Source organism: Palaemon carinicauda, chromosome 21 (assembly GCF_036898095.1).
Source record: "Palaemon carinicauda isolate YSFRI2023 chromosome 21, ASM3689809v2, whole genome shotgun sequence".
NCBI lineage: Eukaryota > Metazoa > Arthropoda > Malacostraca > Decapoda > Palaemonidae > Palaemon > Palaemon carinicauda.
This window is the reverse complement of record NC_090745.1, coordinates 111,860,189-111,877,834: the sequence shown is the minus strand read 5'-3', so window position 1 is coordinate 111,877,834 and position 17,646 is coordinate 111,860,189. Positions and strand designations below refer to the sequence as shown.

At 44.5% G+C, this 17,646-nt stretch overlaps 1 protein-coding gene across 1 annotated transcript in view; it reads right to left on the bottom strand.

Annotated features, from left to right (window-relative positions):
* LOC137615407 (endoplasmic reticulum-Golgi intermediate compartment protein 1-like) overlaps nt 1-17,646 on the bottom strand; it is a 48,756-nt gene that overhangs the window by 17,740 nt on the left and 13,370 nt on the right. The window contains exons 7-8 of the mRNA XM_068345273.1: nt 13,544-13,644; nt 12,888-13,010 (exon numbers count right to left, since the gene is read on the bottom strand). Coding sequence (XP_068201374.1) covers nt 12,888-13,010; nt 13,544-13,644 — 224 coding nt within the window. The remainder of the gene's footprint in view (nt 1-12,887; nt 13,011-13,543; nt 13,645-17,646) is intronic.

The following is a 17,646-nucleotide window of genomic DNA, read 5'->3' as shown; positions in this document are numbered from 1 at the left end:
TGTAACAGAAAAATCTAATGAAAGAAAATTCAGTGGCTGGAAAGAGACTAAACACTAGATCACTCTAGAAACGTTTAGTTTCTTCCCCTAAAGAGACTAGGGATAAGAGCAAAACGATAACGACGTTACTCGTACGCCTGGCAGGCTTGAGGGAAACGTTTATCCTCTTTCTCCCTCCGTCTCTATCTCTCTCTCTCTCTCTCTCTCTCTTGACTTAGAACCTGAGAGAAGAGCCCAATCATATATATCGTTAAAACATATTATTGTTAAAGGAAAAAAAAAAAAAACTGAAATATTTCCCAAAAAGAAAAGTTCCTTATTAGGATCAAAACCATTAAGAAAAGAAAGAATGAACAAAACGCTAGACACGGTTACTCTTACTGCAATGTGAAACCGTGAACATTCTTTCTCTATCGTAACGATAGAGTGCAAGTTGAAACGTTTACAACTGCCGAGACAAACAAAACGTTAGTTCAACTTTGAAAAAGTACGAGACTATCAAAGAAATTCTTTCAAAGACCTTAAAATAGCATAATATGTTAACAGGTAAAACCGAAATGACGGGCTCAAAGTTTATTAACTTCGGTAAAAGACCGCCTACTATTAGGAAGGTCGAATATAAACAAATATAAAAATTAATTTTAATGAGTTTATAATAAAAGGAAGTTAATCGAAGAGGCCTATAAGAGGCGGAGAGATATAAAATAAATCTATAACTTTTGTTAAGCAAAATTAAGAAAGAGAGTCTATACTCTCTTAGACACCAACACTTCCGTCTAAGGGAAGGGTCGGCCATTGAAAAGTGAACGAGAGTTCATACTCTCTCGTCACCAAAATTAATCAAATTAATTCCAAAAGCTAACTAAGCTAATATAGAAGTTTCCAGTAAAGCGACAGCCGAAATCAAAGAGAAATACTTCACCAAAGTCGTGAAAATACTCCAAGAACATAAGCGTATCCCAGAACGTCTTGCCGGAAGCACGACAGAGGAATAATTGAGGAGGTGTCAACAAGAAGTACTTGAGTACCTGGCCACAGGTGGCGCTGGTAAGAACACCCCCTTCTAGTATTGTGATAGCTGGCGTATCCCTCCGTAGAATTCTGTCGGGCAACAGAGTTGACAGCTACATGATTATCGGGTAAGTTTAATATTGAAAACCACATATCTTGTGCAACTCTTCTTGAACTATTTTATTTAAATGTTCATTACTTCTCTTGTAGTTTATTTTCCTACTGAAGCTCTTGGGTTTTTCCAACTAGGGTTGTAGCTTAGCTAGTAATAATAATATACTGTAGTATGAAAAATAATGGGCCAAGAAGACTAACCAGAGGTACCCCAGATATCAATTTCTATACTCACTATGGTTCCCATCAACAACTACTCTTTGCAATCTATTACTTAGAAATTTAATAATGATGCTATGAAAAGAACTACCTACTCCTAACTGTTTGAGTTTAAAAGACAAGGACCTCATGATTAACAGTTAAAAGAAGGATTAAAACCAAGCCAATCATACGAACTTCCTGACCACCATCAAGGGATTTCTGTACAGCATTATAGATTTTAAGAAGGGCATCACATGCTCCAAGGTCTTTGTGAAATGACAAATTCGAAGATAATTTGTATTTTTCCTAACCATACAAACCTTAGCTATTTACAAAGGGTTATTACTTTTAGCGTAGCTGAAATGGCGAGCCATTAGAATTTAACGAGGGTGTATTACCCCCGCGCTAGTTAGCGGGGGGGTAGGGGAGTGGTAGCTAGCTACCCCTCCTCCCCCTCACACACAGGTGAATACTCACTTTCACTTAGAGGTAGGACTTGTCTTGGGGGACAGGGCTGGCGGGCAAATATGTGTAAATAGCTAAGGTTTGTATGGTTAGGAAAAATACAAATTATCTTCGAATTTGTCATTTGTTCCGTAACCGAAATACAAACCACGCTATTTACAAAGGGTGACTTATCCCTTAGGAAGGGTGGAAAGTCCCCAGCCATACTGGCTTTGGCTTTACCCGGGGACTCAGAATCCGAGTGAGTCGCACTCGAGAAAAGGAGTCCCTGCACCTCACAAGTTCCTTGCACCGCAAGGAACCATGTGGCCTACGTAAGCTTGTGTGTGAAGGAAGAAGTGTGACCCGTCCTAGGCAGTTGACCTGGAGTTCCAGAAGGAACTCTGGGTTAGGACGTTCCCAATACCACCTCGTCAGGGTATGGGGGACGCGACAGTATTGACTCAATACTCGGAACACAAGGAAGCATGGTTTACCTGCAGAGGTTCGAGGTCAGCTATGCAGAGACCAGGATGCTGCTTCCCCGTAGAGGGGATGATGAAGAAAGAAGTAAGGGCCAGACATACTTCTTTCGTTCATGCAGACTAAAACCTGATAACAATGCCCTCAACCTTCTGCTACCTGTCCAAAAAGGAGCCTGAGGTTAGACCAGCTGTTGTGTAGCCACCACAGAGCGATAGAAAACGTATCGAGACTCCTGTGGGTCACGCCCTGCAGGAAGCGGGCTGCGAAGGTCATCAGACGCTTCCAGACTCCAGCTTGTAGCACCTGCGTCACAGAGTAGTATTACTCGAAGGCGAGGGACGTTGCGATGTATCCAACATCGTGCTGTAGGGCGACGTGACGGGGGAGGGTCTGAAGACAGGTCGAGATGAATGTCCTTGAGTCCGGGCTGAAGAGGTATACTGGTGACTCTCCCCCCATGTCCTCCTTGTGTTCCCAAATCGGCTGCAACTGAGGCCAAACTGCAGCTGTTCCCAGCGCTAACCTCTCGATTCCTGTACTGGCAAGAAAGAGAAGGTCTTGGGACATCAGACACAGAATGGAGACTCAAAATCTTGAATGAATCGGACCGAAGGGTCGGGACCCTCAGATTCTGAGTCTAGCCAACAACTCAGGAGCGAGCCTGAATGTTGCCTTCTCCTCTTCCTTAGAAAGGGGGGGAGTAGTAAGAGACCAAGAAGATTGCTTACACACTGGCCGTGGCCAGAGTGAGCAGAAGACCCAAGGCGGAATACAATCCGAGGCCTGTCGTAAAAGGGTCTTGAGAAGATCTCTTAAAGGACTAAAAGTCCGAGCCATGCTCCAAGTCGGAGGTCTTCCTCCGACTAGGGCAGGGACGATCGTAGCTTCGCATGAGCGAGGATAGATCCAGCGGGCAGGAAAAAGTTATTCCTTTAAGCCTGAAGGTCAGGGAAAGGCTGAGCGACAGGCTTCATTGCCAAGAGCGGAAAGGAGTTTCCTCCCGCCGAAAGGCAATAAGACCGTTATTGCTGGAGAAGAGGCCTCACGGGAAGAGGTATATCTCCCACGGCACCAACCACCTTAGACTCTTCACTTTGCCTGGGAGACCCCTGTGGATGACTATCGCAGATGACGCGACCTCCGTACCGCGACTGTAGCGGGTTGTCTCTTCTAGAGGAGGAAGCGTAGTGTCTCCAGGCATGAAGCCGAAGCGACGCCCCGGTTCGGGAGAGATGTCGCAGTGTGGTTGCTTGAGTAGTCTGCGCCGTGGGAGAAGCTCTCCCGGGAGTTCCGTCAGGGGAAGCAGAGGGTCCAGAAACCGTTCTGCGCATAGTCCCAGTGGAGCTCTCCCATTGAAAGGTTGACAGACAACCTGGTTTTGTTGAGACCCATTGTCCGCAGACAAAAAGGAGGGAAGACGCAGGCGTCGAAGTTGTCCCACCATCACCGGAATGCATCTTGCCAGAGTCTCGGGGTCTGAGACTGGGGGGAAAACTAGCGGAAGCTTGAGGTTCCAAGCTGTCGCGATCAGGTCCCCCAGACCAGCACTTGCTGGTTACCCAAGGTCAAAAGACCCTTAGGTACACTCTCTCTATGAGGCTCTGCTCGGATAGTCTGAGAGAAACATTCCCCTGCCTGGAATGAGAGAGCCGATGGTGGAATTGAGAGAATCTCAATCATCCCGGTATCTCTACTGCAAGATGTGAAGGTGTGAAAATGCGTCCCCTGCTGGTTAGCATGAAGTCGACACGCAACGGGGCGACTTGGCAGGAGCGGTAGGATCTGAAGAGGGGCCAGACTAAGGCCCTTAAGCCTGCCTGAATGATGGAGAGGTATCCTTCAGGTCTTGACCATAGGCCTGGACCGGAACATGCCCCCCCCCCCCCTTTCCTTTGACGAGTCCGAGAACCGCATCAAGAATGTGGGGAAAGGACGAGAATATCCACTACCATCAAGAGGCTCCATAGGTCAACACCCATTGCAGGTTTAATAGTTCCGCTGGTCCCATAGGGCCAGGGAGTCCGGTTAAACATTGCCTGAAGCCACCGGAACTTGGATCGCCCCACATGGAACTTATCCTGAGGCGACCGTTCGGACTATAAACGGGTCAATGAGGAAAGAAGAACTAGGAAACGTTCCAAGGTAGGGCTGAAAACTCTGCTTGACTGAGAACAGGTACTGCGACTCTCCTCAGTCTTGCCACAGTCAACCGAAAGGAAGGCTCGGAGGATGTGGTAACAGAATCTGGCGTCCCCAGGTGGTCACCCATCCAAGTACCGACGTTGCTTAACCTCGCTGGACGGACGAGAAGCGGGGTTTCCAACGTGGTAAGGCGGTTGACTCAATATCATGGCCAGATACTCCAGATGTTGAGGCAGAGGAAGAGAAGGCTCCAAGCAAAATACCATGAGCCCACACTCATGGTCAGCATTCGGAAGCTTTTCCCGGCGCTGAAGAAGGTCGAAACCCGAGCCTACCGGAGTTGACCAGCCCTCCAAACAGCAGAGGAGGCGAAAGTCTGCACCTGAGCGGCCAAAAGGAAGGCAGGGAGAGTTCTCTGGGGAAACACACCTGCTATGCCACGGCGGGATAGCCACACTGCATCATAAGCAGGAATACTTGCAGTTTAGGCTGAATTCGACGAGCACCCTGGAAGATGGATGGAATGGAAACTGAAAGTACCCGTCCTTCCGATCCAGGGTTAAAGGAGTCCTGTCGCCTCGTTACCAGTCTGATCGATTCTGCTGGTCTACGCTGGCCGAAGTTTGTTCGACAAACTTGATCAGGGCTGAGAGGTCGACTATGGACATCCCCTCTCAGATCCTTCCTTACAAGAAAGGATCGACTGAGGGGGCCGGGGGTGAAGCCGTCGATGATCCTAAGGAAGACCTTCGCCTAAGGTATGGATCATTCTGCCCAACCGGGCAACTCTGCTGATGCTATGGCATAGAGGTTCAGAGACACTGAATTCGCTGACAGAGACGGCAGGCGCGATATCCTTGGCTACTCACAGAGATTGTGCGGGAATGGGCATCGGGAAGCTGTCATTCGGATGAGTAACCTTAAGCATCCTCCCAGCGAAAAAACCTGCAATCCTAGAGTTCGTGAACTCCTTTTAGGACTATGCCCTCCCCCGGGGAAGTCTCCCGTGCCATCTGTTCCTGACAGGAGGAAACTGCAATTGGACACCTTGTCCCAGTTGTCGTAGCCGATAACTTAGGCCGACGTGGTTGAAAGAAAAGGGAGCTGGAGCCCTGCAGAGTCTGGAAGAAAGCGCCTTGGAGGAGTGAAACCGGAAGTCGATTTACTCCGCACAGCAGATGTTTAAGTCTCTGTCCTTGGGCAAAGACAAAACTCTTCTCAAGGATGGAAGGGTGTCTGAGGTCGTTGACCTCCACAGATGAGACACCCGAAGGAAGCCTTCAGTCAGTGCGTCCAGATGGTACAACATCGAGCTTGTCCGCAAGTAGATACTTAACGACGAAAGGCCAAGGTGCCTGAGCTCGAGAGGAGGAAAGTACCCTTGATCTTCCTGTAGCTTCCTTGAACCAAACCTCGGGCCGTAACCGAGGAGGGAAAGAACCTGGTAAGCTCCCAGAGGAAGAGGTAAGCAGTCACCCCTTGTCCGATGGAGAAATCTTCAACGGAAAGCCCCCCCGCCAAAAATCCTTCCAGGGCGGGAGAAGGAGAGAGTACTCGTGCAGGAGTGGGGACCCTCGAGACCGACCTCTTGGGAACCAACTTCGCCCTGGGGGAAGTCACCACGAAGTCCACTCCTCTCTTTCTCTTCAGCGTAGGAGAGACAGCCGCTGGTTTGTTACCCTGGCCGGTGAGTGCTGGTTTCATAACCCTCATTAACGCCCGTGCCAGCGGATCAAACCATGTCTGCTGCTCCAAGGACACAGAGTCCGAAATCCTCGCTAAGGTGAAAGGGATCGGGCGATCCTTTGGAGAGGACACGACGGTTCCTGCCTGAAAAGAAGGTGGGAAGAATGCTGTACTGACCTGTCTTCGTCCTGCACTACCAACCTGTGCTTGGATGGAGGTGATCCCGAGTGCCGCCTAGGAGCAGGCGTCCCTGCTGCTACCACCGGCTGTGGAATTCGCCGCGAACTATGGTCGCGCGAGGGCGAACGGTCGCGCAAAGGCGAATGGTCGCGCGGGCGCACAGGCGAGTGGTCGCGCGGGCGCGCAGGCGAGCGGTCGCGCGGGCGCGCAGGCGAGCGGTCGCGCGGGCGCGCAGGCGAGCGATCGCGCGGGCGCGCAGGCGAGCGATCGCGCGGGCGCGCAGGCGAGCGATCGCGCGGGCGCGCAGGCGAGCGATCGCGCGGGCGAGCGATCGCGCGGGCGCGCGATCGCGCGGGTGAATGGGCGTGACGGCGAGGGATCGTGCTGCCGCGTAGGTGAAGAAGATCGCTGGCGGTAAGCGATGGCGAGCAGCATGTGTAGGTGAATGATCGCGTGATAGGGTGCGATGGTGATCAGCATCCGCAAGAGGGCGAGCGTTCAGGGTTGTGCGATGAGGAGCAGCATGCGTAAGCGGGCAATCGTGCAGGGTTGTGCGATGGCGAGCAGCATGTGTAGGTGAATGATCGCGTGAAAGGGTGCGATGGTGATCAGCATCTGCAGGAGGGCGATCGTTCAGGGTGGTGCGATGAGGAGCAGCATGCGTAAGCGGGCAATCGTTCAGGGTTGTGCGATGGCAAGCAGCATGCGCAGGTGAATGATCGCGTGAAAGGGTGCGATGGTGATCAGCATCTGCAGGAGGGCGATCGTTCAGGGTGGTGCGATGAGGAGCAGCATGCGTAAGCGGGCAATCGTTCAGGGTTGTGCGATGGCGCGCAGTTGAGGGTCGCGCGATGGCGATCAGCATCCGCAGTTGAGGGTCGCGCGATGGCGATCAGCATCCGCAGTTGAGGGTCACGCGATGGCGATCAGCATCCGCAGTTGAGGGTCGCGCGATGGCGATCAGCATCTGCAGTTGAGGGTCGCGCGATGGCGATCAGCATCCGCAGTTGAGGGTCGCGCGATGGCGATCAGCATCCGCAGTTGAGGGTCGCGCGATGGCGATCAGCATCTGCAGTTGAGGGTCGCGCGATGGCGATCAGCATCCGCAGTTGAGCTAGTAGCTGGCGAACCATGTTCCTTCAGAAGTGTTGGAGAACGTTGGCGTGCCAGCTGTAACACACGTGGGCGATCCGGAGATCGCTGGCGAGCTGATGATCGCTGACGAGCTGACGATCGCTGGCGAGCTGATGATCGCTGACGAGCTGATGATCGCTGACGAGCTGATGATCGCTGACGAGCAGAAGGCTACGCGTGGAAGCCTGCGTAAAGAAGAGTCCTTGACCCCGACCTGAACCGAAGTTCTAGATCGCGAGGGCGAACGTGGGCGCACAGGGCACGTAACAGGAACCGCAGGGAAGATCATCTTGAAAGCGCTGACGAACAGGAGAGCGCTGACGAACAGAAGGGCGCGCAGGGAAACCCTGACACGCAAGGGAAGAACCCCCGTGGGGGCAACCCTTTGCCCCGAAGGGATCGTTGTCCGCCGGGAGACTGATGTCCGTCGGAAGACCGCTGTCCGTCGGGAAGACCGTTGTCCGTCGGGAAGACCGTTGCCCGTCGGAAGACGAGATTAGACTGCTGTCCATCTGCACCAAGACGGAAGATCGAGAAAAAGAAGTTGTAGGCTGCAAACGGAGATTCAAAAAGGCGCCTCAAGCACCCTTATAGGGAGATGAGAGGCCCTTACGACGAGGCGGACGGAGGGCCTTACGGCGAGGGAGGCCAACAGCAACAGCAACAGAAGAAACCTCCGAAGAGGAGTCTCTATGAGTGTACTCTCTCGCGAACGAAAGAGAAACACTTCGTGGAAGAGACTGGTCAGCCAGTGACCTAAAAGGGGCAATCCTCCGAAGAGGAGCTCCTGCAGTTGCCCAGCCCCTTGAGCGAAACTGCAGGTGCGACCGCTCAGCACCAAGAGCATAGTCGCACGAAAAAAAGGCAAGAGAAGAACCCCCCATAAGAGGAAAAGCTCAAGCCTGGACAGGAAAAAACTTCCCTCGGAAGGAAAGTTATCCGCCCAAGGAGGCAAGCCTCCTGACTGTTCTAAAATGAACTGGAGAGCTGTCCGTCGACACGGGAGTACTACCAGTAGAAGGAGACACGCCCCTGACGACAATACAAGGGGGGAGGCAGCAACAGCCGAATCCCCAGGACTCAACCAGACAGCTCACACCGTTGCTATATTACAGAAACGAACTAGATCGGTAACTGTAAAAAAATAAAACAAATAATATTAGTACACATTCATTCCCCCGGGAAGGCTCCGAAGAGGAATCCCGAGGAAAAGGAACAAGAATTACACAACAGGCACGTGCCCTCACAACCACTTACACTCGCGGAAGGAGAGCTGTAACCAAAACAGAATTATAACAATTATAATTATGTAACTATGTAATTATGTAATTTAAAAATGAATGAACACTAAAGAAAAAAAAACGAAAACCCCGAAAGGAATCGTTCTACAAGCTGAAAAATTAACAACTACAATTAGATTCATAAACTAATTGAGACAAAATGTACGGCGTAGCAACCCCACCCACACGGGAAGGAAGCTACAAGGGCGTAGTAAAACATAGTAAAAGGGGAACGACCTCAAGAGAGAGAGAGAGAGAAAGACCGAAGTCAAACTCGATCGCAACCCATAAAATTAGGCCGTGGTGGCCTAACTGCCGAGGCCTCCACGTAGATATCGTACACTACACACACACATCTGAAAAGGAAACTTACTTATTTCTATACTCAAATATATATACAAACATGAAAACATGTTTACATATATATTGAGTAAAAGAAAAGTAAGCGAATAAGTAAAGACAAAACAGACAATGGCTGCCAAGCGAGGACCAAGACAGAGAGACGTCTGTCACAGTCCGAGCCAAAAGTGAAAGTGAGTATTCACCTGTGTGTGAGGGGGAGGAGGGGTAGCTAGCTACCACTCCCCTACCCCCCCGCTAACTAGCGCGGGGGTAATACACCCTCGTTAAATTCTAATGGCTCGCCATTTCAGCTACGCTAAAAGTAATAACCCTTTGTAAATAGCGTGGTTTGTATTTCGGTTACGGAACAAAGCCAAATTGCAAATTAGGGAACAGATGATTCTCAGCATACTTAGGTAGAGATTTTCCTAAAAGACATTAAAAAACTTGACATGGGAGTTATGGGAATTGGGCATTAATCAGCAGGGTTAGAGCTACTACAAACACATTTACCTAATAGAATAACATTACCAATTCAACAAGTGTAGAAAGAACCTCTTCTTGCCGACAGGCAAAAAATAACATCCAACTTAGGAATTAAGAAATCAGCGGTCTTTATGAAAAATATAAAGCTAAAACAGGAAAAATACCATTTGGGTCTGCAACTCCATAAGCATCAAGGTCCATCAAGTGTGTTTCAATTTAACAGGACTGAAAAGCTAAATTAGTAAGTTTAGCATTAGGAAAATAGGAATGAGGATGATCTATTTCTCATTACTCTGTTTACTGTCAAACAACAGCCAAAATGGTCACCTTTTATTTTGGACAGTGAGTGACAGACCCAAAGGATGAACTATTCAGTCAACAACAAAGAGTGGAGATTTAAAGGTAGCCAACCATTATGTTCCTGGATTGTACCAGAAAGGGTTAAGGTTAGATTGTATTTCTTTTCAGTTGAAACAGAAACTGAGAAAAAGCTCTTAGTCAAGTACAGTTATCACCAAATCACCCCTGATCTGTTACCTTTCCTTAGCTATACGGATGGTGAGATTGCAGACACTACAAAAAACTATCAGGTTTGAGCAGAACTTGATCTCCCATCTGGTGAGCACCAGGCAGGGATGTTGCCAATAGGCCCCCACAACCCCATAGCATAGAAAGTTCTCATTGCTCAGAATCAATCTGAAGGCTACCCTTCATCTCTAGTTGATCTCTTACGGGCAGTTGTCGTCTTCTGCCGCCAGGTGAAGGATCAGCAGCAGGATAGATAGAAGACACAGGAACAGACAAAGCAAGAGCAGTGAGTACCAATACCTCTTCCCAGGATGTAATAGTACTGGCATGCCCTGCTACCCTATTCCTTAAGAAGAGCAAAAAGAAGAATACCCAGGAAGGAGAAACAAAGGGTGGCACTCTGTGTCCCGATTGTCAATGTGAGCTTAGATCAGTACGAGAAATGAGCACACACTCACATGCTGGAAGAGAAATGGTAGAAATCACAGTCACACTTACTCAACTCCTACCAATCAGACTTCCTGGACTTCGAGAAAGTTTTCATGTCGTCGTCCTAGAAGTTGCAGGAAAGACACCGTTGAATATAAGGCAGAGGAGAATGAAGAACTCAGAGCTCATCTTTTACAGTAGTCATGCAGGCCAAAGATGACTATCGAGAAGATGGGTCCTTAGAGCCTTTCCAGGATCAGAAAGACACTGAAGGAAAGAAGGGCAGCAACCCTCCCTTTACACTTAGTCAACAGCAAACTGTTCCTCCAATGGAGCGTAGTCTAAGGAACACCAATTACTTGGTTCATGTCGTTATTGTGAAGTCACACACACAAGGGATAGAACAGCAACAGACATGCTGCCTGACAGGAGCAAATACTGATGCTGGATACTATCAGGTTGATTGACTTTAAAACAACCTAGTTTCAATTTTTTAACTGCCCTCTCTTCTTTTAGGTGGGAGACTAGTTTACTTTTATCACATTGTGAGTGACAAGAGTCAGTCAGGTTTGGGAAGCCAGATTGACAGGTTCTCGTGATGCAGTCGAGAACGAGCAGCGGCAACAGTTTTGAAGTATCACCTAGTTGATGGTGATGGTCCTGATACAGCAGGTGTGTGTCACTTGACGTCAACCCAGCTCCCGAGGTCGAGAAGGTGACCAAACCATGGTTACCATTTTTGAAGAGATATTCTTCGGTGGCAGCGAAGCGACTGTCGCATCAACACTGTCGTGGTCGTTACCGTACAGTGTACGATGGTCGCCCTCGAGGATCATGGATTGTGTTTCTGGATGTTTATGATATGTTGGAAGAGCAGTGTATGGCTCAGTAATTATGGTGTATTTCATTTTGTGTATGATAGTTCATTAACTGGTTTTGTATCGGTGTTGAGCAAGTATTAGCTCTTGTTATTTAGTGAGGAGCAAGTGTATGGGCTCGTCTTTATTATTTTATCAGTAATGAAAGATTCTCTTATTTGTTTGTCATTACTGCTGTTTACTGTGTTTTTGTTAATGGATTCTGCTAATTATATTTATCATTTACTTGAACTTTAAGTTATCTGTATTTGTAATTTTAAATGTTATCTGAATTTATGATAATGATCATTTAAGTCACTGTGCTTCCCATTACCTGTGCTCATTGTAATTATCATATATAATTTTTGTATAATAAACTAGGTTAAGGTACTTTAGTAATTTCTTTTATACCCACCCCTTTGGTTGTTACAGTCCATCAGTTCATTCCAGTCTCATTTCTTTTAGTATGTTATGAACCTAATTGTCATGGAGGAAAGTGGTCATGACAATACCGATAGATAACAAAAATTATCTCACAATAACAGTTATCAAGAAACATTGCATACCCTTCACCTCTTCCACTACTCCTTTAAAAGCAACTGTCTGACAGAGCATTATTCAATATTTAAGAAAAAGCTAAAGATCAAGACAGCCAAGAAGTATGTCAGTAATGTCCAGCAGCCTTAGTCAAAAGTGAGGGTTGCTACACCTCTTGGCTGGCCAGCCTACCTACCACCCATCAGGCAACTGTTTACCTTATTAAAAGTTACACAGCCATTCCAGCTCCTCTGAAGTCCTACTCCTATTAAGGGACGATGGTTTATATTCATGTAGGAACAAATATGAATCTAATATAATAAATCATCAGTATATGTTATGTGCAGTGCAAGCAATTATCATCATCATTATTCTTATCTTTGTTATTATCACTTATCTATAATCAATATTTTCATTATCATAACTATAATTATTAAATGCACTGTAAATGTTAAAGACACTTAAAATTTCCTTGATTCAAAGGTTAGCTGTTTACTGAGGTTTGGATATTCAATTAAATGTTGTTTATCGTTCGTGTTGACCTATAAACTCTGTACGCATTTTGGTCATGTGGCTCATTTACTAATGTTAGGAAATCAAGTGAGTGTGACCAATTGGAAGACAGAATAGAATTGCTTCAATATGACATGCTCTTTATTTAAAGAATGCCATAATCCAATCATCCAATCATTGGTATAATTTATTTTATCTTATTCACTATTCCCTACAATCAGCCATTTATTAAAGATGGCAGGTTTTACAAGAGTTAAATTGTCATTAGCATCAAAAACACTAGGAACTCTAGGATATATTAATTGTATACCAAACAAGATGTCCCAATTATTTTAAGGTAACAGATCATTAGTAGATCTAAAGTGAGACTACATCTACCATTCATGTGATAAATGGTTATAAATTCTATTAAACAATTTAAATTCTTTCAGTTATCTGATTTTAATGCTATTTGAAAGCAATATGAAAATCAAGTGCTATTAAAGTAATGGTCATAGTTAAATTAAATTATACTTACTGCAGTGATGAAAGTATAAAAAGGTTGCCTTTTTTCGTGGTACTTCACAGTAATAGGAGTCATATCATATCTAAACCAAACAGCAGGAACAACACGTCCCCCATGGCTGAAGGAGATATAACTCTGGGGAAAAATGTTTAGAACAAATATTAGAGTAATTGTTGAGTCAACTAAGTAATAAAGATAGGGAAAAAAAGAGCATTGCTGGATTTGTATTCTTCTTTCCATTATCAGTGTAATTTGTTTTCAGTTATGATTTTCTGAGAACTCACACAATATAATCACGAGTTTTATGAGGCCACTCAAAGAGACGTCATCTAATTTTATATTATACAAATCTATCACCAAAAAATACAAAATAATTATACCAATATACAGTATATACAACCTGACACTGATCATATATTACTGATATTACACAAACATGAACCTGAGAGCCATATCATAAAAAAAATACCCCTCTGCAACCCTTAGTGTAAGAGAAGATGTTATAACCCCATGAAATATCACCATAATGCTAGAAGAGAAAAAACCCAAATGATATGGTAAGACTGTACAAGAAACAAACTGAATTCACCAAAATACTGTTCATTTCTTTGATTAACTTTCTTGTGCCACACAACAGCAAAAAAAACAAACTTCTCAAAAGTACTCACTCTGTATGCATATGTGTACTGATATGAAATTGTCTGCTTGCCACTTACATCTTCATATATCGTGGGTACGATTTTCATCACATAATCATGAGACTCTAAAGCTGAAAATACAGATTAATGAATTACAAATTCATTAACACGAAACTTGGAAATAAGGTTATCAATAACAATAATACATAAGATAATAAAGTACACTATATATTGCTCAGTAAATATGTATGCAAGGGAATAATGAAGTATTTATCTTAGTTAATTAAATCTAATTCTGTGGATTCATTAATTCTTAAAAACAATATCTACAACTTTATATGCTAGTTTTTGTAAGAAAGTAAAGGCATCAGAATTTTCCATAACATAGCAGATCAAACAATACAGTATTATAAAACTAATACAAAACATTGTTGAAAAAATAAATGTCTAGCTATGATAGCATCAGGCAGTATAAATAAATAACACTATCAATTCCATAAAATATGGCACCCAGTAAAAGCATTAAACTTAGACCTTTAATGGCACAAAATTAGTACCTCTACTCCAACCTTAGATGGATGTTAAATATAAAATTTTAAAAGCAATTTACATTATGCCTAGCTATACTACTACTACTACTACTACTACTACTACTACTACTACTACTACTACTACATCATCATCATCATCATCATGCTGATGATGATGATGATTATTATTATTATTATTATTATTATTATTATTATTATTATTATTATTATTATTATTATTATCATTATTAAAGGGATGTAGCCTCATAATTCAAATTTAACTTTTACAGAGCTGGCCTGAATAAATTTGAGATAAAATATATGCATTAAATTTCATTGATCAAACGATAAGTTAAAAATTAAAATCTATGTTAAATAGATATTTAGATTTGAATTTAAAAACATTGAAATACAGTATTAAAAATAGAAAAATACTCGAGATCACATAAAATGTCAGATAAAGTTTTCTGACCAAAACATAAGCCTTTGTGTGTTTAAAAACAATCTATTCATCCATCCATATACCAAAGGCACTTCCCCCAATTTTGGGGGGTAGCCGACATCAACAAGAACAAAACAAAAAAGGGGACCTCTACTCTCTACAATCTATTCATAAAATCACAAATTTCAAAAGTAATCTGTATTTTTCTTAGCTACACAAATCTAAGACCTTCATTAGGGTACGATCCTGGTAAATGCTGGAAACGGCTAATGAAGAATTATTGAGGTTCTGGTAGCCACCAATAGTCACTGGTGATATGGGTCTGTCAGTGCACGGAGCCTTCAATTTGATTTTGTCTGGGACTTGTGGGGTGAATGCAACAAGAAGTGAAACCTAAAGGAGTTAGGTTTGTATACCTACGAAAATACAAAATTTTAAAACTCGTGATTTGTTCCTACAAGAATACAAACCCTCGTCCTTTAGTGGGGGAGTCATCCTTACGGGAGAGATAGTCCCGCTCACCCAACTGGCTAGCTAACAACCTGGGATAGTAATGCTGTCTGGGAAGGAGAGCAGAGTAAAGGATCTTTGCATCCCATGACCCAGGGTTGAATAACCTATAACATCAGGGCCCAGAAAGATTTTCATACAAGAACCTATCTTCAGTGGGAACAATGTTTCTGTTAAGGACTATTATAATTATTGGGTTGACCTTGACTGTAATACTCCGCCTCGTAGGAGTGTTGTAATTTTACACTTTTACTATCTCGGTATAATAACTAGCCCTCACTAGTGTGCTCACCTGCATCTGGCTCTATTCCAGCCCCATATTGTCACACTGGCTGATCCAAAGAGAAGAGAAATAAGGCCAGACATTCTCACTCTAAATACCTTATACTTATGATACAGCCACATCTTAGACACAATGCTTCTTGTTCTGACAGGAGTGACTCGCTACACCACTTGCTTGGCAGCTACCACAGGTCCTATGGAGTACGTATCTGGGGCCTTGTAGGCACAATCCAGAAGTGTGTGCCGTGAAAATAGTCTACCTCTTCCACATGCCTGCCTTCAACACTTGGCAATAAAAGGGTACCAATTCCTCTGACTTCAATTAGCTCTAGAAGGGGCTGAAAACAAAGGTACAGTAATCCCTCATCAAGAGTGCCAAATCATTATTTCCCATTACAAATAATGTAGAAGTGAATAATGCATTCCAAGCACCTGTTGACGCACTAGTAGCATGACATATTAGTATAAAAAAAGTGATGCAGTATGTAGTTTTCACACAAATAGTAAAAGCACTGACACAAATTCGTAATAAAAATTAAAACATTAGAAGTCATTTTAACATAAGAAACAATGTTTGTTTCTTTTGCCTTTTTTCTTTTTTTTTTTTTTTTGCAGAATCTCATAGTAATGAGACATAACATTTTCATTGAAAAGGTATACAGCCCTATTGGTTATTACAGTATCAGGAAGAGTTTTTTCAGCAAAAGCTTGAACTTCCCCCCACTTAGCATAGATTTCTAGCGCCTTTTCACAAATAAATGACTCGCTAATGCTATCACCTCGTAACTTTCTCATTTATAATAATAAGAAACAACTTCTCCACTTCAAGTATCCGAGGCATTTGGTTCATCAAGGTAGTCACTCATTTAGTGACATTAGCTCCCTTTATTATTTCTTTATTCTTTAAAATGGTAGATATCATTGACTTAGCCATAGAGTATTAATATTCAAGAGGAAGATACGAAAACATTCCATTTTCATGCTTGGAAATTATTTCCTTTTCAGTTCAATATTTGTTTGCACCATTTTCCCTTTTACTTGACCACCCTCACTCTCATTCTTCTTTGGCCCCAAATTTAAATGATGCCAAACAAAGATATAGCACAGAGTAACAAGGAAAAAAAAAAAGAAAAAAAAAAAGCGCAAGTCAAAGTTCAACCAAATCAACGGCCAACGCATAAATGATGGCATTCGGCTTGGCGGGGCTTTTACTTGCAGTGGTCAAGTACAAAACATTTGTTTGCGAACAGGGGCATTTTACACTTAAACTCTTTGGTCGAAAACCAACTTTTTTGTGCTTCGAGATATTCAAATACAGAGGTTCTACAGTACATCCCTTTGCTACCTTGTCCTTTAAGACTAGTCTCAAGGCCTTTCCATTTCCCCTAGAGGAACGTGAGGGTGAGGAAGACATGCTAACACTAAGCATGTCTCTTCCACTAGTCTCAAGAGGTGATACACACACTGGTGTGAGGGCCAATGACTTCGAAGGGAGGAACCCGAGAAGGAGACACTTTCTTCTCTGCTTTGAAGCAGACAAGCCAAATGTCCAGCAGAAACACTTTCCTACGCTTCCTTCAAAGCAAGAACCTTGTAGTCCCAAGGCGGTCCAAACAACCAACCCACAAGACGTCAACAACCTGTAAACGCGAAGATTCCTCCCAAGGGAGAAGCCCTCCCGTTCCTCTAAGGGGAAACGGAAAGGTCCTCCGGCCTTGAGACTTGTCCCAAAGGTAAAGGTCCACCACTTTTCTCCATTCAGCTTCCAGAGGAACCCAACAAGAAAGGGTCGGTGGGAAGCATACTGGGGGTCAGAGAAAGAGGTTGAGATTTCTTCGATTTCTAGGATGACCCTGAAGGAGAATCCCTTTTGGACCTCTTCTTCCTCCTCCTGCCATACGCAATCCACTAGGAGGGTGACCACTCCCGACACTCGTCACATGGAGATTCATGACTGCTCGAGTGTCCTCTGCAGACAGGGCACAACAAGTGGGAATCCTTCTCCCTTGCACTCGTGAAGCTGTCACGGCAAACCGACACCACCAAAGAAGTCCACATATCTGCAGATATCCCCACAGCAAATAATCATCAACACGCTGGAATCATGAACATGCTTGAAAGAAAAAGAATTATTAACACAAGATACTCCAGCCAGTGGAAGGTCATCTGTTCCCACTGACAGCTGAATTCAATGTGAGTGCTCAGGGAGCAAGCAGGAGGGCTACCTATTTACACCTCGTTATAAAAGCTCAACTGCCGAGTACTCCAACTTCATTGATGTTCTATCCTACATTAAGGACGAGGGTTCGTATCGTGTAGGAACTAATAAACTACATTGTTTGATATACAGTACACTACAATATCGGCTT